This window comes from Heterodontus francisci, chromosome 1 (assembly GCF_036365525.1).
Source record: "Heterodontus francisci isolate sHetFra1 chromosome 1, sHetFra1.hap1, whole genome shotgun sequence".
NCBI classification, from domain to species: Eukaryota; Metazoa; Chordata; class Chondrichthyes; order Heterodontiformes; family Heterodontidae; genus Heterodontus; species Heterodontus francisci.
The window spans coordinates 213,332,884-213,360,881 of NC_090371.1; the positions used below are offsets into that span (position 1 = coordinate 213,332,884).

General features: G+C 41.6%; 1 protein-coding gene across 5 annotated transcripts in view; it reads left to right on the forward strand.

The window, feature by feature from the left end:
* The window catches only part of ttc29 (tetratricopeptide repeat domain 29), a 541,923-nt gene that overhangs the window by 312,221 nt on the left and 201,704 nt on the right, over positions 1 to 27,998 (forward strand). For all 5 annotated transcript variants that reach the window (XM_068020184.1, XM_068020194.1, XM_068020175.1 and 2 more), the window contains exon 7: positions 777 to 862. In XM_068020184.1, coding sequence (XP_067876285.1) covers positions 777 to 862 — 86 coding nt within the window. The remainder of the gene's footprint in view (positions 1 to 776; positions 863 to 27,998) is intronic.

Here is a 27,998-nt window from a genome sequence, read left to right on the forward strand (position 1 = left end):
TGTGTGAGTTTGTCTGGAGGGGATTTTAAAGGGGAAATTTCATATTTCAATTTGTGTGTTAATGCTTTGCTTCATTACTGGATAAGTCTTGTTTTATAATAAACTGATAATTTTTTTGTTTATTAAAGAAACCTGGTTGGTGTATTTTATTCTGGGATAAAGCGTAGAGCATATGATTGACCGCATCAATAACTGGGTAAACATTTACATATATGTTGTGAGCTGTGGAGAAGTGGAACTAGAAAAGACAGTGCGATCCTCCCACCTCAATTGTAACAATATTCTGATTTATTTTTATGATTGCATAAGGGCCTTGTATTTTCTCAGTCTCCTTTGAGACCTTTGTCCCTGTGCACCCTGCAGACAAAGAATAAGGTAGATAGCCGTTGAACCAACTCTGAGACCTTGACATGCTTTCTTTATTGCTGTGGCAACATGCTTTGATGATTCAATATGCTGTACTGCTCTGCCACCTGTTGACTTCATTAATGTATATTTGGCTGCATAAAATGGTTTCTCTTGCTACTACAATAAAATAGATGTTTCAGTACTTTGCATTTTCGGTCATATTTTGCTGATATATAACAAAAGTAAATAAAATTTCACCTATTCTTTACAGCAGATTTGTAGTATTATAAATCCATTGTAAAATGGTTACTCTTTAAATGCATAATATATCTGGTTCCAAACAAAACCAAAACAAATTGTGGATACTGAATTTTTAGAATTGTACTATTACTGAAGCGTATACATAAACAGACATTTGTTTTCACTAGGGGGCGATAAGAAGATGGAACTAGCAGCTCTGTATCGTGTGGCTTTAGGTTACCTTAGTGCTGGAGACCCAGACACAGCTATCGGTGTAAGTATGATGTTCATGTTTGATCCTTTGCTTCTTCTATGTTGCTTTTATTCTGTGCATTAACCACTTTGAGTAATGAACTGGTTTCATTACTCTGAAAACATGAATGTGTTTTCCGTCCTGTTGACATAGTGAACATGTTAAAGAAGGATTCTAGTTAATACCGTGCTGTGAACTCCCATTAACTGAAAAATGTACTCACGTTCTTAAATTTTACAATTACGTCCCTAACTTCTGCCAGTTTTTCAATCTGGGGATGCAATGAATAGGACACAAGGAAGAAACAAGAGATGGAGGGGTAATATTAAGATCCAAGAAAGAGCCCTGTAATTAATACTTAATCATCAGACTTCTGTGAGATGTAAACTGAAAATATTTCTATATGTGTTCTAATAGCTTAGGAACGTTATTTGATGACTTGACACAATATTGTTTTTCAGGCTAAAATTTAAAAAAACTTTAAAATTGCTGTTTCAAACTAAGGAGGACTCAAATATGGCTGTGTAATGCAATTTTTATCCATTCTTAAGACTGGGGTTCTAACTATTTTTACCAGTACCATGCAAATAAAGTCATGTTTTGCAAGAAGGGCTGTGAACATTCCTTATATAATAAAATGAGTATAAGATTTTTACACTAGAAATGAAAAGTAAAGTAGATGTGCTGTTTCAGAAAATGTATTACCATATTTTGGTTAACAAATCATACAGACAGTTAAAGGTATTTTTATTAAGTTGTGCTATTTGTTTTTTCAAAAAAAGCAGCAATGTTAAAGGGATTTAAAATATGATAACAGTGACATTGCCACAAACATCTGGTGTGATAGTTTTTTCTGGATTTCACAAATAGCCTTTGTCATGTTATACTCCTATATGTGTAAATTTCTGTATGCCATGTTGATGATAATTATATCATTTTATCATTTGAATTATATCATTTGAATTGCATCACTTGTAATGGAGAAGTAGTGGAAGAGTCTTGTTTATTTATATGTGTGTATAGGAGGAGGCAGTAGTTATGTTCTGTTTCTCTATTCAAATTTTCATGATCAATATTTTTCTGTGTAGTTTGTATTGTATGCCAACTATTTTCCCTATATTGTTGAGATAGGGTAGGTAATTTTACTCCCTTTTGTTTGTACCTTTTATTATACTTTATCTTGATCAAATATATTTCTTACCTCCTTTGTAATCACATTTTGTAAATATGCATTAACATTTTTATTAGCGAGACCTTGTTAACCTGGGAAGAGAGAGGGAGAGAAACCTGTTGAGCAGTGAGAGCAAAGCAAGAGAGTAAAAAGTCCTGGATGGAACTCAGAAGGAAAGAACCTTTGTTGCAGAGATGGAACCAAGAACAGTGGAGACAGACTCTGCTGCAATGGATGAAGGAAAGAAAGAGGCATCTTGTTGTGGGTGTAATTTATGTTTATTTACCCCTCAGAGATGCCACTTCTTCTTCCTCCCATCCCCAGGCCCAAGCTTCAAGCTGTCTCGCAGCCCAGGCCACAGTCCTTAGTTTCTCTCTCTCTCACTCACTCACATATGTTGGAGCAGTTCCCCAATGGCCTCTGCACTGCCAACCTCCGGTCCTAGCTAATCTCCACCTGGGCCCAGTACCCTCTCCTACTTGATGTATGTTGGTTACGATCTTGCTGTGTTTCCTGGCCTTTTAAAAAGATACCAAACAAATATGTCATTAAGGGAACATGAATGTGTGAGAAATATAGAGAAAGTGTAGAAAATAAACAGAAAAGAGACAGAGGAAAGGAGAAATCAACAGAAAGAGGGAGAGCAAAAATGAAAGCTTAAGAAATAGGAATTAGAGACAGAGTCAAAGCCATACAAAGAAAGAAAGATAGATAGGACGGAAAACAAAGAGAAAAACAGGGAGGAAGAAAGAAAAGATTAGAGAGGGAGAAAAGCTGGGACAGTTTCAGGAAGAAAGACACAATACAATGTTATTATTTTTGTCTGTGAACAATATAGTAAGGGATCAATTACCATATCAAAAATATGTTTTCATGTTCTTTTGTTACACATTCAATAAAGATATGTCAGCAGCAAATATTAACGCCAATTGAACTTCTTAAATCACATATTTTACTTAGTGTTTTGCTTACAAATTAGGAACTATTAAGATTATTTGGGAATAATTCAACAATGGGAAATAATCTGTGTTTTATTGGTAAAGAAATAATTTAAAGCTTAAAGATCAGTAGCACTGTTTACATATTAGGGAGCAAGAAAACTTCCTGTACCTTAAATAGTGTAATGTGTAATTATTTTTGATCACCTCTTCTTACCACAAAGATGAAGCTAGGAACGGACCTGTCAGTATTACTATGCTACATAATGTTATTTTACTACAATCTTGCAATGTTTACACTGTCCAGAGTTGCTCATGTATACTTAAAAAAATTATCAAAGTATAGATAGAAGCTAGCTGATACCTGTCAATACAGGAAAAAATAAATAAAAGCTAATATTTGCTTTACTTTTTAAAAGGTATTGTGTACAATTTACATTTATGTTTTATTATATTAATCATCTCTCCATCTGAGTGGAGCTCAGATGTATACAGGCCTCAGATCATAGTTTCCCCCTCCCTTAGGACTCCTGCTTATCATTATACTGAGCTTGCTAGCTTTCTACTTTGCCTTGTGGTAATATGCTGTTCATTGCCAGGCCAAGCCTCAGAGACATGCTAAAGAGGTCTTGCCACACAGCTCAAGACTCCTGGGGTCTGTGCTCTGGGGTCTCAGTGGTTGTTTCCCAGCTTTTCCATCAGAGTTTTCATCTCCTTTATCCTGTTGTAACGTGCCCACCTCGGGCTCTCTTTCTACGGAAGACTATAGTGGGATCTAACAGCAACAGCTGTTGTAAAGGACAACCATTTCCTCCCACTGTTACCTCATTAGTGGTTTCCCATTCAAGTACAAATAAACTTATGGCTACTATTGGACATCAGGGAAGGACCATTTATTTAGAATACATACCAGTGAACAGAATGCTTACGGTAGTTTGGTTTATAGTTTTGTTAAAATTGTAGTGTGTAATTTGTGATGTGTTTTTTAATTACTGCAATATTTCTATGTTATGACCCATTATTTTTATGTGAAGCAAATGCCTGTGCTATTGAATCCATTATTTAACTAAATTCAGACCAGTCTATCGGGCATAGAAAGAAGTCTGTGATTAACCCCATTATTTGCATTTCAAAACACACATTTGCATCTGTCAAACAAAAATGATAGAAAACATCTCATACAGTTTCAGTGACATTAACATATTTAAGCTTTTACATTTAATTTTGATCTATCCTGAACTTTTGTGTGAAGTACTTAATTTCAATATTTGTGTAACTTTTATTGCTGTTCCGATATAGCATAGCACTAGCTGTGTTGAATTGCACTTGCAGGATTAAACTTATTACAAACTTTTGTTAGTTGCAGATCAAAAGCTGTATTACTTAAGCCAGTATTTCATGGATTTTTGTAGTTATTTTACTTATTACAACATGCAAAGAAATGAGCTTTTTATGGTAAATATGGCTTTTTGTTACATTAATTGATAAGGACATTTTTATTTCACTAATAACAAGTTGAGGAAACCAAACATTCAGAGCCCTACAAAGTCAACTATGACAGGGGGCACAAAATACACCAATAAAATGAAATTGGGAAAAAAGGAAAAGTGTTGAAAGTCTTTAGAACCATAGAGGCAACACTTGCTGTTGAGACAGACAACATACCCATTAGACTTAATCCTGCTATGGCATGTATTTATGTGATACAAAAAAATACTGTCACATCTTGTTTATCTTTTGTACAACAAAGCCATAGTAAAACATCATGTATCATATAATATTTGACTCTAGATTTTCAGAAATAGTAAAGGCATTTGAAGAGATTTTCTTTACTTTGTTCATGATAATAGTTTTGGCCTTTTGTCTTGAAGACTACCCAATTTTGAATTTTTAAAAATTATTTGACTCAATATAATAATTATAAATGAACACACATTAATTATCAGGTAACACTTTGGTTGTATCCTAATAAAGGCTTTTTAAATAATTTGCCAATTATTTTAAATTTGAAAGCTTCTCAACCATAGTAGGTTCTCAGAAGATGCCTTAAGTATTTAATGAATGTGATTTTTCAGTTCTTCTTCATGCAAAATTCTATCCAGCAGTAAAAAAAAAACATTTTGATGTGCAAGAATAAAGGTATTTGCTAATATTCAGCTCACCAATGGAGCTTTAGTTGTAGGTACCTTCTGGTGCGGAAGCATGCACATGCATATACTATGATTTCAGAGTCTTGGGAGGATACTGGAACTTGACAGCCAGGTATATTGCCGTCAACATAGCTGTGAGATAAAAGTAAGGCAGATATCTGGACCAGAACACTATTTTCAAAAGGAAGCTCTGAAAATTTTCTGCACTTGCACTCACCAGTCTCTTGCTTTTGCAGATCCCTCATTTTCTCCTGTGCCTGCTATACTCCTTGCATCATTCATGTTCCCTAGGACTCACATTTCCTCCATGTCATCGTGGCCCTCCACGCCAAAAAAAAGTACATCCAAGATTCTCCAAATGAAGTGCTGTACACCCCCTTCCATTACTTGTGTCGCTGTTGTTTTCATGTATGTTACTGCACTGCATTCAGCAGCACACTGGCTTGTTTTGTCAGTAGCCATTTACTTGTTGCTGAAATAGTAGCAGCCATTACATCTGACCTCCCTGTTTCATCAATTATGGATAGATTATTGGATATGAACATCTGCAAAAGCTTGCAGTTAGAACCACCTTCTGGCTGATATTAGATAAAGTATTAAACTGTTGTTTTGTTGTCAGACTAAACCCTAGTGGAAAGACTGAGGAATTCAAGGAACAGAAAACTCCCATCAGCAGGCACCTAAAATTGTTTAGAGTCACTGCTGTGCAGTACTGACTACTTAGGGTTTGTTCATTTAATCTTGTTATGTACTCTATTCTGTAGCACCTTCATGAAAATAGATTAAACTCTAGCTCATGAGCCAGTGAATTGCAACACTATGGGTTAACTGCATCTTGTCCTGGAAAAAAATCAAATGGCCTACAGAGTGAACTACATATTAACTTGTGGATTGAAATGTGGGAAGCACAGTCACCCACCAACCCCTCACCCCACCCTTTGGGATCAGACAAAATACCTTCTGAAAAACAAACAAACATGGATGAATTTTATTAGTGCGTCGCAAATCACAGCTGCACGCTTTGAAGTTGGCAGTCCTCAGGCACGGATGTGCATCGCTGAGCCCCTGCGATGACGTAGATGGGGCGGCCGTTCCAACCAAGGCAATGGCATCCAGTGCCAACGCGCAGGCGCTGAGCTGTTTTTAAAGGGCTTCAAGCCCTTAGAAGAATTCTGAATTTTTAAAGGGAACGAAAGTGTGAAATTTAAGTTATACATTAAATAAGATCTTTACTTCCCTCACCCACACCCCCACACAATAATCTATTCATTCATAGCCCATCCCCCCCCCAAAAAAAACTTTTATTCAAATCCGACCTTTCCCCCCCCGACCTTTAATACCTTTAACCCTCAACACCTTCCGACACCCGCCCCCCAACAATCCAAACAGTTTTCCCTGCTCCCGCTGCCACCGACCTGAAAATTTCACTCCTTCCCCCTCCCCACCAGTGTCACGTCTTAGAACTCCAAATGGAGTTCCGAAGGCACGGGACTTGCAGCCGGTGGCCGTAAGATCAGCGTGGGACAGCTGCCAGGAGAAGATAAATTGGTGTAAATTTACAAAGTGACTCCTGACAATGTAGCCCACCCCGCTAACATCATCAGAGTGCTCCCAGTTTTGCACATGCGCAGAACAGACGTTTGCTGCCAGTATGGTGCTGCGCATTCGCAGCCTACGTCAGCACCCAGCTTGCTGCGCGAACACAACTAATTCGCGCATGCACCGAATTATTCATTCGTCGCTCATCACTCCGGGCACTCAGACCCCTCCTGCTTCTCCCAGTACTGGCCCCCGCATTCCCTCCTGCATCTGGTCCCAGTACGGCCCCGGCTCCCTCCCGCTTCTGGTCCCCACGTTCCCTCCCGCTTCTGGTACCTGTACTATCCCCGCGATCGCAGCCTATTTTCCTCGCACGGGGGAAGCGTGGAAGAGAGAGAGTGGCAATATAGGCAGGGGCAGGGAGGCAGACTGCGAGCGGGAGGGAGCGGGGAAGCAAGTGGCCGAGGGGGTAGAAGGGGCGAGGCCACAGATTCTGTTGAAATGCATACACAATCCTGCAAATGCAGCTATCCTGGAGTTCAGGTCTAAACACAAAGTTCACTGAAGTGATGCTGGATCAAGTTGTTGATTTGGCTCTTATTACAACGCAGAAGCAGTTCTCTGCCAGTGTTCGTGTTGAACACGAGCTCCCAGGATTTACCTGTTCCAAATTCCAAAATGTTAGAAATCTCTTTTTAAAATGTTCACTGGTTTAAAATTCGGGTTTGTGAACTGAAATAATCGTCAATAAAATTCATTAAACAACCTGTTACGGGGAGCAGGGGTGGGGACTAGAAGTAGCCATTTTAGTTTCATTTGTTTTTGTTTTTGTGTATATTGAGCAGCGCCATCTTTGGTACTGGCAGCTGCCAAAACGTCACAGACAGTGACGTTAAAGTGCATGAGGCTGCATTTGCGCATGTGCAAGTACAGCGCTACCTAGTGGTTACGTTGTCAGCAAATGCAGCCTTCAATTTATTTCTATTGATTTTAATATGTAAGTGAAGGCTGCACCGAGGCCTCACTGCTGCCGGTAAAATGCACCGGGCCCTTCTCAGCGTCAGGTTCGTGGTGGGCCTCTCCCGGAAGTATTTTACTGGCCCCCCCCAGCCACAACCCCCGACACCGGAGGCCTCATAAAATTCAGCCCACAGTGTTTTCACCTAAATCTCAATTTTAGCAACTCCCGCTCCAGTGGTGCAGTATGTGTATGTTAATGACAAAACACAACATAGAAGCAATAGCATGTTGCCACAAGTCTCTTTGGGTGCAAGATAATATAGAGGGGGTGGAAAGAGTGCAAGGATAATACCAGGGGTGAGAGGCTTTAGTTATGAAATAATGCTGGAGAAACTGGGGCTCATTACATTAAGTAGAAATACATGAAAGTTGCGACATAGAAACCCAAGCAATCTGTGCCAGTGTTTACCCCCCAACATTAGCAATTACGTAATATCACATTTATCCATCCTATTCCCATATCCTTTCAATCCCTTTTCCTTAATCCACCTATCCAATCTAATCTTGAATGTTGACATAGTTTCTGCCTTAACTACTGACCCTGGAAGTTAATTCCACAGACTCAGAATTTTCTGCGTGTAGACATTCTCCAGCCCTCTGTTCTAAATCTCTTACATTTAATGCGGTATCTATGTCCCCCACTTCTTGACCTCCTTAGCTGCTGGAAGCAGTCTGCTTCTATCTACCCTGAACTATCCTTTCATAATGTTAAACATATTAGAATTTAAAAAGTTAAAATGAGGCCAGAACTCCCTGGCCAACCCCGTGAATTCCTGCTGTAAATCCAGCAGGAACTTACCAGAATAACCAGAAACTCAGCTGGATATACTGGCTCCTGGTCTTATGCCAGAGTTTCTGAGATGACCTTGTTAGGATGAAACCTCCGTCTTACCCCCACAAGACGGTTGAAATAAAGGGGTGTAGCTGTTGAGGCCACGTCATCCCAATGGTCTCCAGTCTAAATCAGTTGTGACCAGTTCTGACCATTTGAAATTTTCAACCGGATCCAACTGTTTTTTTCCTTCTGGGTGGGGGGCAGGGACTCACCAAGTCAGAAGATCTGTCTGTCCCTCATTCCTTGGGATGCACTTAGAATTTCACAAGGCCCTACCTTTGATCCAATGAACGTCAGCAAAATCAACAGCAGAGTTCAACAGCAGGCACAATCGTGGCATAACTGCCAAAATTGGGCCCCTGCAGATTTTCAGGGCCATGCACCTCAAGGTGTTTAAAATTCTGAGGGTTTGTTAAGGTAAATCACATAAAACTATTTCCATTGCTCAGTGAGTCAGTAACTATCGAGTGCAAATTTAAGGTTATCACCTGAACAATGAAAAAAGAAAGATTTGAATTTACTTCGCACCTTCCACAACCTCAAGACATCCCAAAGCACTTTACAACCAATCAATTTTTGAAATGTATAGTCACTGTTGGAGTGCAGGAAACACTGCAGCCAATTTTCCCATTGCAAGCTCCTACAAACAGAAATGAGATATTGATCAGATTAAATGTTTTTAGTAATGTTGGTTGAGGGATAAATATTGACCAGGACATGGGGGAGAAGTCCCTTGCTGTTCGAATAGTGCTGTGGGATCTTTTACATCTACCTGAGAGCTAGGGCAAACAGGGCCTTAGCATCTGGGTGCAAAAATGGTGTAGTTCAGACGTAGAGGCCATCATTTAGGGTGTAAACCTGGTACCACAGTTAAATTCGTTCTGAGATTAAACCTTAAATTCTTGGAGAATTGGCTACTGGTAGAAGATGTGTCCACCCCCCAAAGTGGTGTATGTATACCAATGACAGGATAATGAGGGGAAAGCCTATCGGAATTGCACCTGACTTTTGTTAACAAGAAAAAAGAAAGACTTGCATTTACATAGTACTTTTCATAACCACTGGACATCTCAAAGCAATTTACAGCCAATGCCAGTATGCACACAGCAAACTCAAAACTCCCACAAACAGCAATTTGATAATGAGCAGATAATTTGTTTTTGTGATGTTGTTTGAGGGATAACTATTGGCCAGGACATCAGGGATAACTTCCCTGCTCTTCCTCAAAATACTGCCATGGGTTCTTTTACATCCACGTGAGCAGGCAGATGGGCCTCAGTTTAACGTCTCATCCGAAAGACGGCACATCCGACAGTGCATTACTCCCTCAGACCAGGTGATTGAGTTTACAGGCTTTTGTCTGAAACATCAGCTTTGACCGTAATGATTAGAAAAAAATTTTTGAGCTGTCTTATGAAAAAAGAATTTTGCAAGCTACCTTTCAGCACTTTGAAGCACAGAAATCTTTTGCTTTCCGTCCTTTTATCATGGATTCATTGTCGCTTTTATAATGGAGGCAGAACAGGAGCAGAGGAAGAAGACCAACTGGGAAGTACTCTTCCATTAGAGTCTACAGACTACACGGATGTCTTAAAAGAGATCTGCTTAAGGAGGCAACAGTAAGGAAATATGGAAGAAACTGACTCACATTGCAATCTGACCTTCAAATGTCCTCTAAACCTCAAAGAGCAAACTAATATCAGAATGATGGACTTTATAAGACAAAGTAGCTTTACTATGCACACACGTATTTATAGCAACGGCTTCTTATTACCACCATGCGTGGTAATGGCATATCCCTGTGCTATTGCCAAACCTATTTTAGTGCTGCAGTGATACCTGACAGCCATGAATGCTAGTGGTGCATGGCTGTGCTGTGGTATCACAAGCTTCTTGGGACTGACAAAGCTCTCAACTCAGGGTTTTTGGGTCCCAGGATGACTGTTTAGCGAGCTACATCATCACTTCAGGCATTTGAAGAGGCTGAATTTAAAGGCCATCTGAGCTGTCACCAGGAAGTGGGGGTACAACATCACGAAGGCAAACTCTAGCCACACAAATTGTGCTGACCGCCTATTGAACAGTGGGGCAGCAGACCTGATAATAACAATGATATCCTGCTGACGCCAAGAGATTGTACCCCAAGAACCTGGAAGCCATTTTCCATTGCTCTCTGCAAACGGTCCCCCAGGACCAGAAGGCCACTGTCAAAGTATCTACATTGGGTGTATAAACTGTTCTGGAGGCCTCTCTGTTACAAGGGATAAATGCAGATATTTGTGATATCATTACCCACTCCATGTAGTACTACATTGTGTCGAATCCTTCTTGGATTTTGGCTCTGGGATGTTGTTGAATTTCAGTTCTATATAATCCTCAGTCCCTCCATGTAAGTGTGATACTTAGTCAGCATCCATCTGTTTACAGCAGGACCACAGATATATGAGCCCATTGGCTCAGGAGTATCTAATCTGTAATGTCAGATTCCACTTTCACCTCTGGCTTTGTGAGCGGAAGGAATGCCCCACCTAGAAATAAACAAGAAGGAAGAGTTAGGGGAAAGAGGTTATTTACCTCGGCTTTTATGATAAGATTGTTAAATTTCTTCCTGAAATGCAAAGGAGTCTGAGGGGTCAAGACTGGCATTTATTACCACAGCCACTATTCTGTCCTGTTCTGTGAACTTGTTTCTTTGATCTGGCTGTCATCCTTGTAACCCAGACATCCTGCAGTGCTGCCATTGCTTCTTTAAGCTTAAAGATAGTTAAGATTTGCAAATAAAAACAGAAAGTGCTAGAAATACACCACAGATCTGGCAGCGTCTGTGGAGAGAGAAACAGAGTTAACGTTTCAGGTCTAAGGTCACAAACCTGAAACGTTAACTCTGTTTCTCTCTCCACAAATGATGCCAGACCTGTTGTGTATTTCGAGCACTTTCTGTTTTTATTTCAGATTTCCAGCATTCACAGTATTTTGCGAAGATTTGCAAACATTTGTTAGCTTTCTCAAATTCCCTTAAAGGGCACTGATTTATTGGCTTCTACATGTTACCAATATAGCCTATGAGAGTTTGTAAATTTTTCCTTCATGGCCTGCTCCCATTTTTGGAGGCCAAATCAGCAATGAAATTCTTAAGTGAGTTTTTTGCAGTTTTTTTATATAAGAATTCTTGGGTTCATTCTAATAGTCATTCCTTAAGCAAGCATGGGCTGAATTTTACTGGCCCCTCGACACCGCGGGTCGCGGTGCAGGGGCCGATAAGATTCTGCAGGGAGAGGCCCGCCTCGACCCACGAGGTTGAGAAGGGCCCGCTGCATATTACCGGCGGTGGGGGGACTTCGGTGCGGCCCCCACCCCCCCACGTCGCTCAGCGACGTCACCCCAATTAATATATGTAAATTGGTACTTACCTCTGAAGATTATGCAGCCCGCCACCTCTCCTGCAAACATCTGGATTTTACTTTGAACGGGCGGCCATCATGTGCTGTCCCATTCACGAACAGAAAAGCCAGCGGATCTTCAGAGGTTTTGCTACAGAAGGTAAGTTCTGTTTTCAAGGGTCTCACTCTGCATTCTTAAAGGGAGGGGGGGATTACAGGGGTCTCACTCTGCATACTGGAAGGGAGTGGGGGAGATTACAGGGGTCTTACTCTGCATACTGGAAGGGAGGAGGGGGGGAGATTACAGAGGTCTCACTCTGCATACTGGAAGGGGGGCTGGAATTACAGAGGTCTCACCCTGCATACTGCAAGGGAGGGGGGATTACAGGGGTCTCACTCTGCATACTGGAAGGGAGGAGGGGGGATTAAAGGGGTCTCTGCCCTTCATTATTAAAGGGAGGAGGGAGTGGGTCTGGGATTACTGGAGGGAAAGCTCTGCAGGCATGAAGGGAGGTACTGTGTACCATCCCTCCATAAACAGTGTACGATCTGTATTTTATGAAGGAGCAATGACGCTCTAGTCACTCTGTGTTTGGGGAGGGTGCCAGAAAGGGTAGGAGCATTAAGGTTATATGGATGGTGGGGGCAATTGATTCAGCTGGTAGGATCTTGATGTGGTCATGCTGTGCCATTCTGAGTGTTGGCCAAGATGCGCAATACCATGGTATGCCACATAGTTGATCTATAAAAGCACCTGCTGTACCCGTCAACACCAATCCCTGACCTGTTTGGAACCTTCGAATACGTGAAGGGTTAAACTTTATTTATCACATGGAGATAGGTATGGCTCATCCTACATTGTGTGATCCTCTGCTCCTGAGGATCTGTATGCGCCAGAGGCAAAATCAACAGGCAGGTGCAATCCATGTAGAGGCCCCCGGTCATGAGCAGCAGCCCCCAAGGGGAGGCCGCCATTACGATTGCTGTGCATCTACAGGCCCCACATGACATGCCATTGGATGTCAGAGCACCAGTGTCAGAGGCGATTGCGCATGTAGAGTGGGTGGTGACACATCTCTATGCCCTGCTCAAAAGTGACCTGCAGCCTTGGGCTTCGGTGGACATGCTACGCCTTTAGCCCTCACAGTGACAGCAGTTCTCAAGCTTGACACCTATGCAGCTTTTCAGGGGCCCACCAGAGACCTTTTTGGGGTCACACAGTCAGCAGTGCACCGCTGTGTCAGGGAGGTCACCGATGCCCTGCTATGGAGGGCCAGTGAGGATGTCCGCTTCAGGACGGACTCTCTCAGCCAGGCCCAGAGGGCCATCGGTTTTGGCACCATTGCCAGAGAACCATGGGTTTCAATGTTTGTAGACTGCACTCATGTGGCCATCAGGCCTCCTGCCAGGCTGCCACCTGCAGACATCACCATTAAAGGAATCCTCTCAATCTAGGTGAAGCGAGTATGTGATCACCAGAGATGCTTCATGCAAATCTGTGACCGTTTCTCAGGCAGCTGCCATGACACCTGGGACCTGCGCCAATCCCGGCTAACACTGCTGTTCACTGAACTGGCTGAGGTGAAAGGGTTTCTTCTTGGAAATAAGGGCTATCCTTTGCAGACATGGCTCCCGACACCAGTGAGAGACCTCACCACTGCTGCAGAGGAGAGATACAACGTCAGCCACTGAGTTACAAGAGCCACTATTGAGCAGGAGATCGACATGCTAACAGACGCTTCCAATGCCTGGATGGATAGGGTGATGCCATGTACTGCGGGCCAAAAAGACCAGCTCCTTTCTTTGCTGCTCTGCACAACTACGCACCCAATAGGAGCCAGGCCTGGCATGATGAGGAGAAACGTCAACAGGATTCCTCCTCGGATTAAGAGGACGCTGAAGACCTACAACATGAAAGACGCATGGGAGGGAGATGGCACCCAGACTCTGCACACAGGGCTAGCAGTGAGATAGGGATGTACGGCAGTGATTCATCAGACAAAGGCTCTCTGCTGCATAGGAACCGACATGAGCTCTACAAGCCACACATCACCCTCGCCCACCTGCTGTGCACCAGTCCACATCTGCAGCATCCCTGTGTAAACCATTAGAGGCAGCAGCTGATTGAGCCAATGTCCATGTCACTGCATCCGTGGAGACGCTCATAAGTAATGGTGGCATGGTAATAATGTTACTGCATACTTGGCTCTCCTGATTGGCTAATGGTGCAAAAGGATGTGACATTGGCGCTACATGCTGGCACACTTCATTCACACAGAGAAAAGGACACACATGTTGGTGAGGAGCATTTAGTGAAAAACGTATTTACATTGCTGTGACACCCGTGCATTCCCATTTGTGTCAGTGTGTTCTCTGTAAATGGAGAGGTTGCCCCTTCTCTGTGCTATCAGCCTGACTGGAGGAAGGCTGCTGATCTGATTGCCCTTTGGCTGTGGATGACTTTGGCACTCATACCCTGTGCATACGAGGCCTAGCGGGCCACGGCTGGCTGGAGGAGTGCCCGTTCATCCCCTTCCAGCATTGGACCCTTTGACAGCGGATGGCCCCACGGCTATTCACCTCCTCTGCCATCTCCAGCCAGACTGCCTTGGTCAGGCAGGAGGGCCTTGTCTAATCATTGCTGGTGAAAAAGACCTCCCACCTCACCTGCAGAGCCTGAAGGAGAGTGAGCAGGGAGGCATCGCTGAACGGTGGGACCACCCTTGAGTACCCCTCTGTCAACCTCGGCTTTTGGTGTGGTCCTTTAAATGCAAAGGTGACTGCACTGTGTAACTGCTCTAACTTCTGGCTGCAAGGTTTGTCTTGCACATGTTTGAAAACCAATGCAGGACTAGTGAGGAAATCTGTAGATAATTAATCTTCAATTATGGTTTTATTTCTGTTGTATATTTGCCTTTTATTTTTAAGTCTCACGTCCTGTAATGTGCAAAATTAAGATTATTCACCCAGGTGCGGCACGCCTACAAGAAGGAATGTTACACTTGAGTGGAAGAAGAGGATCGCAACTTCACAGGACACTGGGACACAGCAGGGTAAGTATGTGGCAGCAAAGCAGAAAGTGCTGGGGAAACTCAGCAGGTCGGGCAGCATCTGTGGAGAGAGAAGCAGAGTTAACTTTCAGGTCTGTGAACTTGGTCACAGACCTGAAAGTTAATTCTGCTTCTCTCTCCACAGATGTTGCCTGACCTACTGAGTTTCTCCAACACTTTCTGCTTTGATGCCAGATTGACATCAGCCCCACTCTTCAGTAGTCAGGTAAGTATTCTTTGACAGCTGTCTTGAAGCAGGTGCTAGGGCGCTTAAAATAGGGCCCCAGCACATGCGGCACAGCTGTCAGAAGGTCTCTCACTGCTCCGAATGTCCTGCCTCTCCCCACGTAATATGCGGGGTTGGGGGGCAGCTCAGCACAGTGATGCTAATGCGCCCCCATGCAAAATATCGCAGGGGCTCTTCGGCGGCTTCTAAATGTGGACACCTCGCCAAGTTTAAAGGGCACTGCTGCGCAGCGCCCAAATAAAATTCAGCCCCAAGTCTCATTTTGAAACTAAATTATCATAAATATACAGTTCTGTACAACATCTAAATGCATAGGCCATTATGAGGAGTAGGTTTTGTAGCTACACTCAAAAAAGCTGATTCAGGTTAAATTGAAATTGAATTGCCTTACTTATGGTGTTGTTTTAGACCTCTTTAAGTCTCTGTTGTTCAAGTTAGCTGGATAGCATATGCTTATTGACACGTAAGACATATAAATTGAATGATAATTGCTACTTGCAACCAAGAGTACCAAAAGTTAACTCTTTCTTACACACATACCCATCGGGGGAGAATTTTAATCGTGCCCAATATGGGCTTGAGGTCAATGGAGCTGTTCCAATACCTGCGGTTCAGGCCTCAACAGCATAATCTAGACAGGCTGCTGAGCTGGAGGTCGAAAATCCAGTGGTCCTATGAACAACCAGTAGTGAGCACCAGCAGGGAGAAGTGTGGAGGCCCTTCCTAGCAGCCAGCAGTATGTCACAGTACTTTTGTGGGATCAGGAGGAAAATTTGTACTCCTCCTGGCCTGATAAAGATTCACCAAGATAAGGTGCAGGCTGTTTCTGGAGAATCCCTTTACGGACTGTTAATTAGGCTGCTTACCCCCTGGTATAAATGAGCAGAACATGCGTGGTGCATGCTCCACCTATTTGTACCTGAATATTGAAAATAACGTTCTACAAATGGCGTTCAACCCTGACTTTTATATGTAAGTAGCTTCTGCATGTTTCAGGCTTTGAGCTGTGAGCCCATTTGCAAGTCTATCTGAAAATTGCATCAGATGGGCCTTAGGCATCCAAGGAGCAGCCAAGATGCTCTCCCTGAATTTCCTCTGTTAGACAACTGTTTTTTAGGTGAGAAACAGGCAAGCAGCAGTTGAAAGTTCTTCCTAGTCTATCTGTCTCTTCCTCTGACTCCTACGATGAGTATAATCATAAACATTTAAGGCAGAAATAACTTTGGTAGTAAATGAAACATGAACACATTTATTCATTTTTCATTTCTATTATTATCATTTAGTGGTTGCAGTGACAGTAACCATTTTTGAAATCTTACTCTGTACAACACAATAAGAGCACACAGCTTCTGGCTCATAGTCTCCCACCCCATTCAGTAGGTTTCCCGTTTCAGTTAAAGCTTCCTAGACAGTTCAGAAGAGGTACAGTAATTTGTCCTAAAGGAGGGAGGGAAAAGTTTATAAGCGACTGCTGTATAGCTCTTGGCAATAGGCTATGGTGTAGAATTGGTGAAGACTAGGAGCAGGATGCTGGACTCCTTGTCCTGGAAGAGGGCATGCAGATGGGAGACACTTCAAAAATAGACAAAAATGTTTTTTTTTTTAAATGCACTTTGTAAAATTGGAGAACTCTGTTACTGTCAACTTTCTGCACAGTTACTTGAGTTTGAATACCAGGAAGATGTCTTTTTTTTTAGCCTTGCCCTTTCAAAAATCCATAATTTTTCTCCACTGTTAGGCCTGTCTTATTTGATGACAAGATCACAAAACCATTTGCTCTGTTTGCCACAAGTGAACAATCATTTATCAATTCAATTGTAGTTAGTGCTGCCAACTAGATTGCAAAGTTCTCCCTTTAATAAATGTATGAGTGGAATTACATTTTAAAATGTGAGTTTGCCAAGCATGTGTGAGTTTGGGCCATTGACTTTGACTTCATATTAGCACTGTTTACTCCAGATGTAACAGCATATATTGAAAATCATTTCTCCTGTATCTTGAAAGATTAACTAAAATTAGCTAGGATGATTTTCATTCATAGATTAAATCATCCTTCAGGCTACAAATTATTAAATACCATTGAGGTGGAATACCATAAGAATTGTGACCATATATGGCTGTTGACCATTAATGTATGTCTTCCTCTCTTTGATTTATGGGATTTGAAGCCCTCTGAAGTGGGACATAAATTGTACTGTTTAAAATGAAGATTGTTAAAATGAATTAATGTTGGAACATGTGTAGCAAATGTGTAATTTATACCAGATGGAAGGTGGCCACTGCATTCACCATTCATGCAAAATAACATATTTGGAGAAATATTATAAATAATTCTTTTTTGGAGAATATTACAAATGAAAGAACCTTTTCTAATACTGGTATATAAAAATGAACCCCAAACATACATAGAATTCCCACTGTGCATGTAGTAAGAGTAGGTACTTTGGTTGCAGTACTGGCCCCAGCTGGCCCAGTACCCAGTGCAAGACTTATTGAAATCATTTATTAATGCAAATCTCTGTCCCTCAAACTGAAATAGCATTCATTTCGGGCCACATGAGGCCTCTTTAACCATTGTCAGTGACAGCATAGTTCACTCTAGCTCACAACTGTCCCTGTGATGTGTAAAGCTGCAACAAACATTTAGTGCTGAAATGGGTATTATATTATAATATCATTATGAAGGCTAAATTTTAAGTGTAACATAGTAAAATGTTTGGCAGTTAAAATTGTAAAATAGCAATAACAAGATATTAACATTTATCCCGAGACCAATAGAAAATTGAAGGACTATTGGAATAATAAATTCTGTTATGCTACAAAACTCAGGCTTTTTAAAATCACGGTTGTGCTCTCCTAAATGAAAATAATGCGGCAATTGCTCAAACCTCACTTTTGTCGTCACCGCTGCAAGGACAGTAGAGGGTATTTGAAAGAAGTGCAATGATCTGAAGAGACAAGCCAAAGATAAGCAGGGCTGGTTGTCAGGAGTGCCAGAGCTACAGGTTGAGGAACCATCAGTGGAGGAGCGGTCCTTCTCCAGGGAGGAACAGATTGTCTAATCAATAAACTCTGAAGTCATTGGTGTGGATAAATATAGCCGGATGGATTGGTGTCTATAGTCCAGTGAAAGATTAAGCAAACAACTGTGACAATCATTTTTGGAATGAATCTTTTTATTTTTGTACTGACTATCTAACTTATTCATTGGCATTGCACGATGTTTTACGCTACTGTATTAATATTTAAATCTGTTTCTGAAAAGTAGGAATGCCAAGTTACAGCAGTGTTTTTAAAGGTAATTCCCTTTACTGACAATGAGGAAAGTCATTTTATTCCAATTGTAAGAAAAGGGTCAAAAGACAATTTTTAAAAACTTAATTTCTTAGTTTTCTTTCCAATATTGTGTATCACAATGGTGTAAGGATAAAACAACATCTTTTATCTTAAACATACAGTATTACATCAAAAACATTCAATAACTCTCCCCAAGCAGCAGGGAAAGGAAATACAGGTAGATTTTTTTTTAAGTAACGATAAGGGTACAGCTTAGCAGAAAATAAGGGATGATTTGGTGTTCTGGCACTCTCCTGGGAGCAACACTTTCAGGGAGCAGGTCTTTGGAAATCAAAGGCACAAAACCACAATCTCCCATCCATTCATTTTAATAGTATATATGGGAATGTCGCCAAGAGTCTGCCAAAAATATTGTGAGCCTGACTCGGGATTTCCTTCAGGGCCAGCACAAGACCAAAGGGGCAGTGCTACCCCGCCACAAGTTCAATGAAATTCCTATCAAAGGAAAGTATAGGCTGTCACTTCTGAATGACATCTATTTCACTGTGTCAGTGGCAGAATCAAAGGGCATGAGTAAGTAACTTGAAGCTCTAATATTTGTCCTGTTTTAAACATTTTTATGTTTGTTTGCGTGGAATGGAGGGTTTTATGAATATTTGTGGCAGTTGTGCACTTCTGTTTTCTGCGAGCATTTTCACTGGTATCACAATGGAAATTCCCCTATATGAGGTGTTTGGAAGATGAGGAAGAGGATCAACAAAAGGATGTCAGGCAAGTCAAGCCACACAGATGGCATGTTCCCATTTCCCAGAACCCATACACCCACATCTGTTGTGGCCAAATCTTGTTTTGACAGACAATTAGTGCATGCAGAGGCTTCTCTTGCCAAAGATAACTAGGACAGCAGACCCAATAGCATCACCAAAGGTATGTGAATAACTAGTTAACCATAATGCTAGATGCTTTCACAGACGCACCCTCAACACAGTATGTCATACTTTCAGTACCATTGTATCCAGCATACTGGTTGTACCTACCAAGAAGCCACTGACCGTATCTGCAGACTCTGGCATATTTAGTTGGGGAACTAAATGCACAGGACTCGTGTTAGCCGAGCGATAGATTCAGAGTTGTACATTTGCTGCAGTAAAAGAAAGACTTGCATTTATATAGCGCCTTTCCTGACCACAGAATGTCCCAAAGTGCTTTACAGCCAATTAAGTACTTTTGAATTGTAGTCACTGTTGTAATGTAGGAAATGCAGCAGCTAATTTGCACACAGCAAACTCCCACAAATAGCAATGAGGTAATGACAGGTTAATCTGTTATGTGATATTGATTGACAGATAAATATTGACCAGGACACTGGGGATAACTCCCCTGCTGTTCTTCAGAAGTGTGCCTTGGGATCTTTGACATCCACCTAAGAGGACAAGCAGGCTCCAGTTTAACATCTCATTGAGGGACAGTACCTCTGATAGTGCAGCACTTCCTCAGTACGGCATTGAAATGCTAGCCTTGATTTTTGTTCACAAGCACTGGACAGCGACTTGAATTCACAACCTTCTGCCTAAGAAGCTAGAGTGCCATCAACTGAACCACAACATTGATCACAGGGGATAGCACTGTGGAGTGGCATAGAAAGCACCCTTCTTCACAATAATACAGTACCACTTCCACATCAGTAGTCATCAAATGTGGTTGAATGCTGAGCTGCTCCATCACTTGTCTGCAGGCACAAAATTATATTTTGGGTTTGCTTTCCTATCACCTTCAACTGTCACTTCTTAATCCCATCCCCTTTTATTTTTGGAAGAGGCTGTAATGCGTTGAGATCACTGGTGAACTTTTACAAAGACTTTCAGAATTTTTTACCCTTGTCCTCTTCCCTTTAAATTCTACATACATACAATTTTCTGAATCTATACCTGAATAGATCATTAGAATTAAGGCGCAAACAATTGCTTCTATTGAAGTTGCTCTAAAACCCATAGGAACAGGAGTAGGCCATTTAGCCCCTTGAGCCTGTACCACCATTCAATGAGATCATGGCTGATCTGCGACCCAACTCCATATGCTCATCTTTGCCCCATATCCTTTACTAAACAAAAATCTTGCAATTTCAGTTTTGAATTTAACAATCAATTGCCATATGCGGCAAAGAGTTCCAATCTTCCACCACCCTTTGCGTGTAGAAGTATTTCCTAATTTCACTCCTGAAAGGTCTGGTTCTAACCTTTTGGCTATGCCTCCTAGTCCTAGACTGTCTAACCAGCGGAAATAGTTTCTTTCTATCTACCCTATCTGTTCACCTTGAAAACATCAATCAAAACACATCTTAACCTTCTGAATTCCAGGGAACCCTAGTTTTTGAAATCTCTCCTTGTAATTTAACCCTTGGAGTCCAGGTATCATTCTGATAAATCTACCCTGCACTCATTCCAAGGCCAATATATCCTTCCTTCGGGGCCTAGAACTGCTCACAGAAGTAGGTTTTTGTATAGCTGAAGCATGATTTCTACTCCCTTGTATTCTATTCCTCTGGATATAAAGGTCTGCATTCCATTAGCCTTTCTAATTATTTTCTCTACCTGTTCATGACATTTTAATGATCAATGTACCTGGACACCATCCTCCGCACCACACCTGCACCCACCCTCGGCAAAGTCCCTTTGGACCTCCACTGTTTCTAGCTTTTCACCATTTAGAAAGTATCCCGTTATATCCTTTTTCATTCCAAAGTGGATGACTTCATGTTTACCTACACTGAAATTGTTTTGCACAGTTTTGCCCATTCAATTAATCTATCAATATCTCTTTGTAATGTTATGCTTCCATCAACACTGCTTACAATGCCACCTATATGTGTGTCATCGACAAATTTGGCTATGTGGCTTTCTATCCCCATCATCTAAGTCATTAATAAACACGGTAAACAGTTGAGGCCCAGTACAGATCCCTGACTAGTAACATTCTGCCAATTAGAGTACCTTCCCATTATCTCTACTCTCTGTCTTCTGTCACTCAGCCCATTTCCTAACCAGGTCAATAATTTGCCTTGAATTCCATGAGCTTCAACTTTTACAGACCCCCCCGATGTCAGGGGTTGTGGCGGGGGGGGGGGTGTTGGCACGCACCCTGACGCCAGGAAGGCCTGGCCCAAAAGTGCTGGCGGCGGCAAGGCCTCGTGGCGGCTCCCCTACTGCTTGGCGATGGGAGCCCCATTTAAATATTCAAATTAATTAAAATCAATGAATTAATTACCCTTACTCTCCCGCCATCTGTCCTGGTGCGATCCTTGTGCCAGTGGCCTGCACTCCCGTGCCTTCAGATCCCCCTCCGCGAAACAGAGGTGGAGCACTGGTGGGGAAGGGGGAGGAAGTAAGTTTCTCAGTGCGATGGGCAGGGGGGGAAACGGGGTCAAAGTCATATCATTGGTGCAGGTTTGGTGGGAAAGGTTATAGTGTAAAGTTTATGCACTTTGTGGGGGGAAGGTTAGGTGGACAAGGTAGGTTTTTTGTGGGGGAGAGGGAAAGTAATTAATTCTGTGGTTTTGTGGGGGCTGGGAGAGGGGCAAGATAAATGAATATAACTTTTTAAAGTCAGTGTATCTTTAAATATTTAAAGTGAACGGCAGGGCTCAAAGCCCTTTAAAAATGGCGTCACGCCTGCGCACAGGCAGCTGACGGCATTGCCGGGGCAGACTGCCCACCCCCTCCATGTCATCGGGGCTAGGGGAAGGTGCGGTTCGCCCCAGTTATTTAAATGAGCCTCTGCGCTTAATATTGCAGTGGCTCCACAACTAGTGGCCTGAGTGCGCGGGACGCCATTGTTTTCATCTGCCGCTGATTTCGGCAGCGGGAGTATAAATTTCAGCCCAGTCTCTTCTGAGGAACTTTATCAAATGCCTTCTGGATGCCATATAAATAACATCCATAGACATTCCTCTGTCCACTACATTAATCACTGCTTCAAAAAGTTCATTAGGTTCATCAGGCATGACCTATCCTTTACAAATCCACATCGGCTCTTTCTGATCAACTTAGAATGTTCAAGTTGTGCAGTCACCGTATCCTTAACTATGGACTCTATTAATTTCCCAATAGATGTTAGTCTCAGTGGGCTAGAATTCCCTGGTTTTCCTCTCTCACCTTCCTTAAATAATAGAGTAATGTGCACAATTTTCCCATCTAAAGTAACAGGTCCCAATTTGGGACAAGTTTAGAAGATTATAGTTAAGGCATCGGCAGTGTTCTCACCTACTTCCTTTAAAGCCCTAGGATGAAACATATCTGGTCTTGGGGATTTGTCATTCTTAAGTGCCATTATTTTCTTGATTGCTGTTAGTTATTTGACATTAATTTGGGTGCGTTTCTGACCCTGATTCAATATTAGTTTTCTTAGGATGTCTGGTATACTGACCACTTCCTCTGCAGTAAATATTGATGCAAAGTAATTATTTAGCATGTCTGCTATTTTAAGGGGCTCACATCAGTTCTGACCACCTTTTTCCTAATATAATTGTAAAAACTTTTTGTATTCATTTTGATATTCCTTGCAAGTTTCTTTTCATACTCCCTTTTGGTAATTCTTACTATCAAACTTTTCACCCTTTGCCATTCTTTGTATCTTTCCCATTCATGAGAATCTATGCTTTTTTTTTGCATTTTTGTATTGTGGTGAGAGTGCTTCTATTTTTTGAAAAATATGTTTTTAAGGACTTATAGATTAATTGTGGACATTGATTCTATCTGGAAGCTTGAAGAGATGCTGAACTTGATGTGTTTTTTTTTAAAGAGGTCACCAGAAGGTTTCCTGGACTTGGCTTGTAAACAAGCCCTTACTGGAAGATATCTGTTTTCAGATGAAATACCAGCAGGGATCTAGTTGTTTTGACTTGGAGAAAATGTTTACAGAGAAATAACAGGTCAAGATTTATAGGGGTCAAGAGGCTTGGTGACATTATTTTGGTTTCGCTTTGGACAGTGAGTTGGAGCATAAACTTCTTGGAAGACAGTGGTTTTTGCCTGCCAAGGATAACCCAGCACATCTCTTTAGCTCCCTTTGAAAGAAATTCTGCGTGTCCAGTGTGTCAGTCTCCTCTTTCCTTCTGCATTTGAAGAAACCCTGCATATCGAATGTGTGGGAACTAAAACCTCTGTTGCCGCATTTCTGCTGGAAGGCCTGTCTGAAACCTCTGTAGCTGCATTTCTTGGAAAGCCGACCCAAACTGATCTTCAACATTGCCTGGAAAGAACTGTTCTAGGAGGATCCCAGTGACATATGTGTCTATACACATTTGGGACGCCAAAACAAAACAAAGGACATCTTTCCATATCTTCTCTTTTTTTCTTCAAGAATGAGCAAGTATTCAGCCTAAGTGGTTTTTTGCCTGTTTTTATTTGTAACAGAGCTCTAAAACAAAAATCCCTTTTATTTTTCCAGTTAACCGGTGTAATTGTGTGTGTGTGTGTGAGAGGGGCTAAGGTAAAAAAGGAGCTTTTATATTTCAATCTGTGGGCTGAATTTTTCCAGCTCATCACCACTCTCGGTGGCGAGCTTCAAAAACGGCGCTGCGCATGCGCGAGATGTGCGCGTGTGGCAGCTCATTTACATTGCCAGGGCGGTCCGACCGCCACCGATGACGTAGAGGGGGCGGGCGCTCCGTCCCCAACAATGGTGTCCAGCGCCACTGTGCCACTGCACCAAACTTTCTTCACTTTAACCTTCAACCCCTTCCCACCACCTCCTCCACCAATTGCAATGGTTTTCCCAGCCACCGCCCTGACAGCTTACCTGCTCCCCCTCCCAACCAGTGTTCCGCCTCGGATCTCCAAACGGACGAGGTAAGTATTAATTCATTAATTTGAGTAGATTTAAATATTTTAATAAAGGTCCCATTGCTGAGCAGCAGGGGGGGCCATCATGAGGCCTCACCATCACCAGTAAAATGGGGCAGGGCCTTCCCGGCTTCGAGGACCATGGCAGGCCTCTCCCCGAGGTGTTTTCCGGGCCCCCCCCACCACGATCCCCAATGTCGTGGGGCTGGTAAAATCCAGCCCTCTGTGTTTATGCTTTACTTCATTACTGGTTAAGACTTGTTTTATAATAAACTGATAATTTTGTTGTTTATTAAAGAAACCTGGTTTCTGTGTTTTATTCTGGGAAAAATAGAGTATATGACTGACCACATCAGTAAATGGGAAAATTTTAATATATGGTGTGACCTGTAGAAAAGTGGGACAAGAATTAAAAGTGCTCTCCTCCTGCCTTGGTTGTAACAGTATGTTTTTCTTTTATTCTCTCTTACTTCTTTAGTTGACCATTCTTGTCTTTTGTGGCAGGTAGAGGTGTTGCTCCTTAGGGATATAAACTGATTCTGTACCACATTAAATTATTTTTTGAACACCTCCCATTGATCTGTCATTTTTCACAATTAAAAATTTGCCTAGTTTACTGTGGACAGTCTCTATTTCATCACATTGAATTTAGCCTTATATAAATCTAGAATCTCACTAACTGTTTAATATTTCTCCCTTTCAAACACTGCAATGAACTAGATCACATTATGACTGCTACTAGATAAATTTTCATGCACCATTAGGCTGTTACTTAAATCTGGCTCATTGCTCTTTACTAAATCTAATAAGGTATGTCCCCTTGTTCGTTCTAGGACATATTGTTGCAGAAAACTGTCCTGGACACACTCAAGAAATTCAGTAACTTTCTGACCGCTAGTCTGATTATCCGAATCTATATGAAAGTTAAAATACCCCATTAAAACCACTCTGCCTTTGCTGCATGCTTATCTAATCTCTGCATTCATACAACTTACCATTTCACCTTTGCTATTGGAGGGGCTATATTCAACTTCCGCTACAGTCTTAAAGGTAATGCAATAATCTTGGCTGATTTTAATCTTCATATGGATCAGACAAATCAAATTGGCAAAGATAGCCTTGAGGATGAGTTCATAGAGTGTATTCAGGACAGTTTTTTAGAACAATACGTTGTGGAACCAACTAGGGAACAGGCTGTTTTAGACCTGGTAATGTGTAATGAGGCAGGATTAATTAATGATCTCATAGTAAAGGATCCTTGAGGGAAAAGTGATCACCATGTTAGAATTTCACATTCAGTTTGAGGATGAGAAACCTAGGTCTGAAACTAGCATCTTAAACTTAAATAAAGGCAATTACAAAGGTATGAAGACAGAGTTACGAACATACATATGAATTAGGAGAAGAAGTAGGCCATTCGACCCCTCGAGCCTGCTCTGCCATTCAATAAGATCATGGCTGATCTAATTGTGTCTTGAATTCCACACTCCCATCTACCCCTGATAACCTTTGATTCCCTTGTATAACAAGAATCTGTCTACCTCCACCTTAAAAATATTTAATGACCCCGCCTCTACCACCTTCTGAGGCAGAGAGTTCCAAAGTCGCACAACCCTCTGAGAGAAAACATTTCTCCTTATCTCTGTCCTAAAAGGGCAACTCCTAATTTTAAAACAGTGCCCCCTAGTTCTTGACTCACCCACAAGAAGAAACATCCACCTTGTCCAGACTGTTCAGAACCTTGTAAACTTCATTCAAGTCTCCCCTCACTCTTCTAAACTCCAGTGAAAACAAATCCAGTCTGTCCAACCTTTCCTCATAAGACAACCCACTCATTTCAGGTATCAATCTCGTAAACCTTCTCTGAACCGCCTCCAACGCATTTACATCCTTCCTTAAATAAGGAGACCAAAACTGCACACAGTATTTGAGATGTGGTCTTGGAATTGGCTAAAGTTGATTGGGAAAATATGTTAAAAGGTTAGATAAGCAGCGGCAGACATTTAAGAAGATATTTCATAATTCCCAACAAAGATATATTCCATTGAGAAAGAAAGACGCTACGAGAAGGATGAACCATCCCTGACTAATTAAGGAAGTTAAGGACGGTACCAAATTGAAAGAAAAGGTGTACAATGCTGCGAAAATTAATGGTAGGCCAGAAGATTGGGAAAATTTTAGAAACCAGCAAACGATGAAAAAAAAGAGGGAGAAATTAGAATATGAGAGTAAACTAACAAGAAATATAAAAACAGATAGTAAGAGCTTCTACGAGTATATAAAAAGGAAAATAGTAGCTAAAGTAACATTCCTTTAGAGGATGAGACTGGGGAATTAATATTGGGAAACAAGGAATTGACAGAGACTTTGCACAAGTATTTTGTACCTGGCTTCACGATAAAAGATGCTAAAGCATCCCAAGAATAATAGACAATCAAGTGGCAAAAGGGAGGGAGGAACTTGAAACAATCACTATCACTAGAGAAAAAAGTACTGGGAAAACTAATGGGACTAAAGGCTGACAAGTCCCCTGGACCTGATGACCTGCATCCTAGCGTCTTAAAAGAAGTGGCTGCCACGTTTAGTGGGTGCATTGGTTGTAATCTTCCAAAATTTCCTAGATTCTGGTAAGGTCCCAGTGGATTGGAAAACAATAAATGTAATGCCCCTATTCAAGAAAGGAGGTAGACTGAAAGCAGGAAACTATAGGCCAGTTAGCCTAACATCTGTCATTGGAAAATTGCTGGAATCCGTCAGTAAGGAAGTAGTAGCAGAACATTTACAGACTCATAATAAAATCAAGCAGAATCAACATGGTTTTACAAAAGGGAAATCGTGTTTGACAAATTTATTGCAATTCTTTGAGGATTTAACGAGCAGGGTAGATAAAGGGGAACCAGTAGAGGTAGTGTATTTGGATTTTCAAAAGGCATTTGATAAGGTGACACATAAAAGGTTACTACACAAGATAAGAGCTCATGGTGTTGGGGGCAATATATTAGCTTGGAGAGAGGACTGGCTAATTAACAGGAAACAGAGTTGCGATAAATGGGTCATTTTCAGGTTGGCAAACTGTAACTATTGGGGTACCACAGGGATCAATGCTGGGGCATCAACTATTTACAATCTATATTAATGACTTTGATGAAGGGACAGAGTGTATTGTAGCCATATCTGCAGACGATACAAAGATAGGTAGAAAAGCAAGTTGTGAGGAAGACACAGTCTACAAAAGGGATATAGATAGTTTAAGTGAGTGGGCAAAAATTGGGCAGATGGAGTATAATGTGGGAAAATGTGAGGTTATTCACTTTGGTAAGAAGAATAGAAAAGCAAAATAGTATTTAAATGGAGAATGTTATGACTGAGGCGGGAGGAGTGCACTGTTTATTCTGGTTCCACTTCTCCACGGGTCAGAACATATATTTAAATGTTTTCCCACTTACCAATATGATCATAGACTCTATTTTTATCCCAGAATAAAACACACCAATCAGGTTTCTTTAATAAACAACAAAATTATCAGTTTGTTATAAAACAAGTCTTAACCAGTAAAGAAATAAAGCATAAACACACAAATTGAAATGTTAAAGTTCCCTTTTTACCTTAGCCCCTCACAATCACACAAACATACATACACTGGAGTTCTGGCTCGCCAGAGTTTGAAAGCAAAGTGAGCAGTGATGTCAC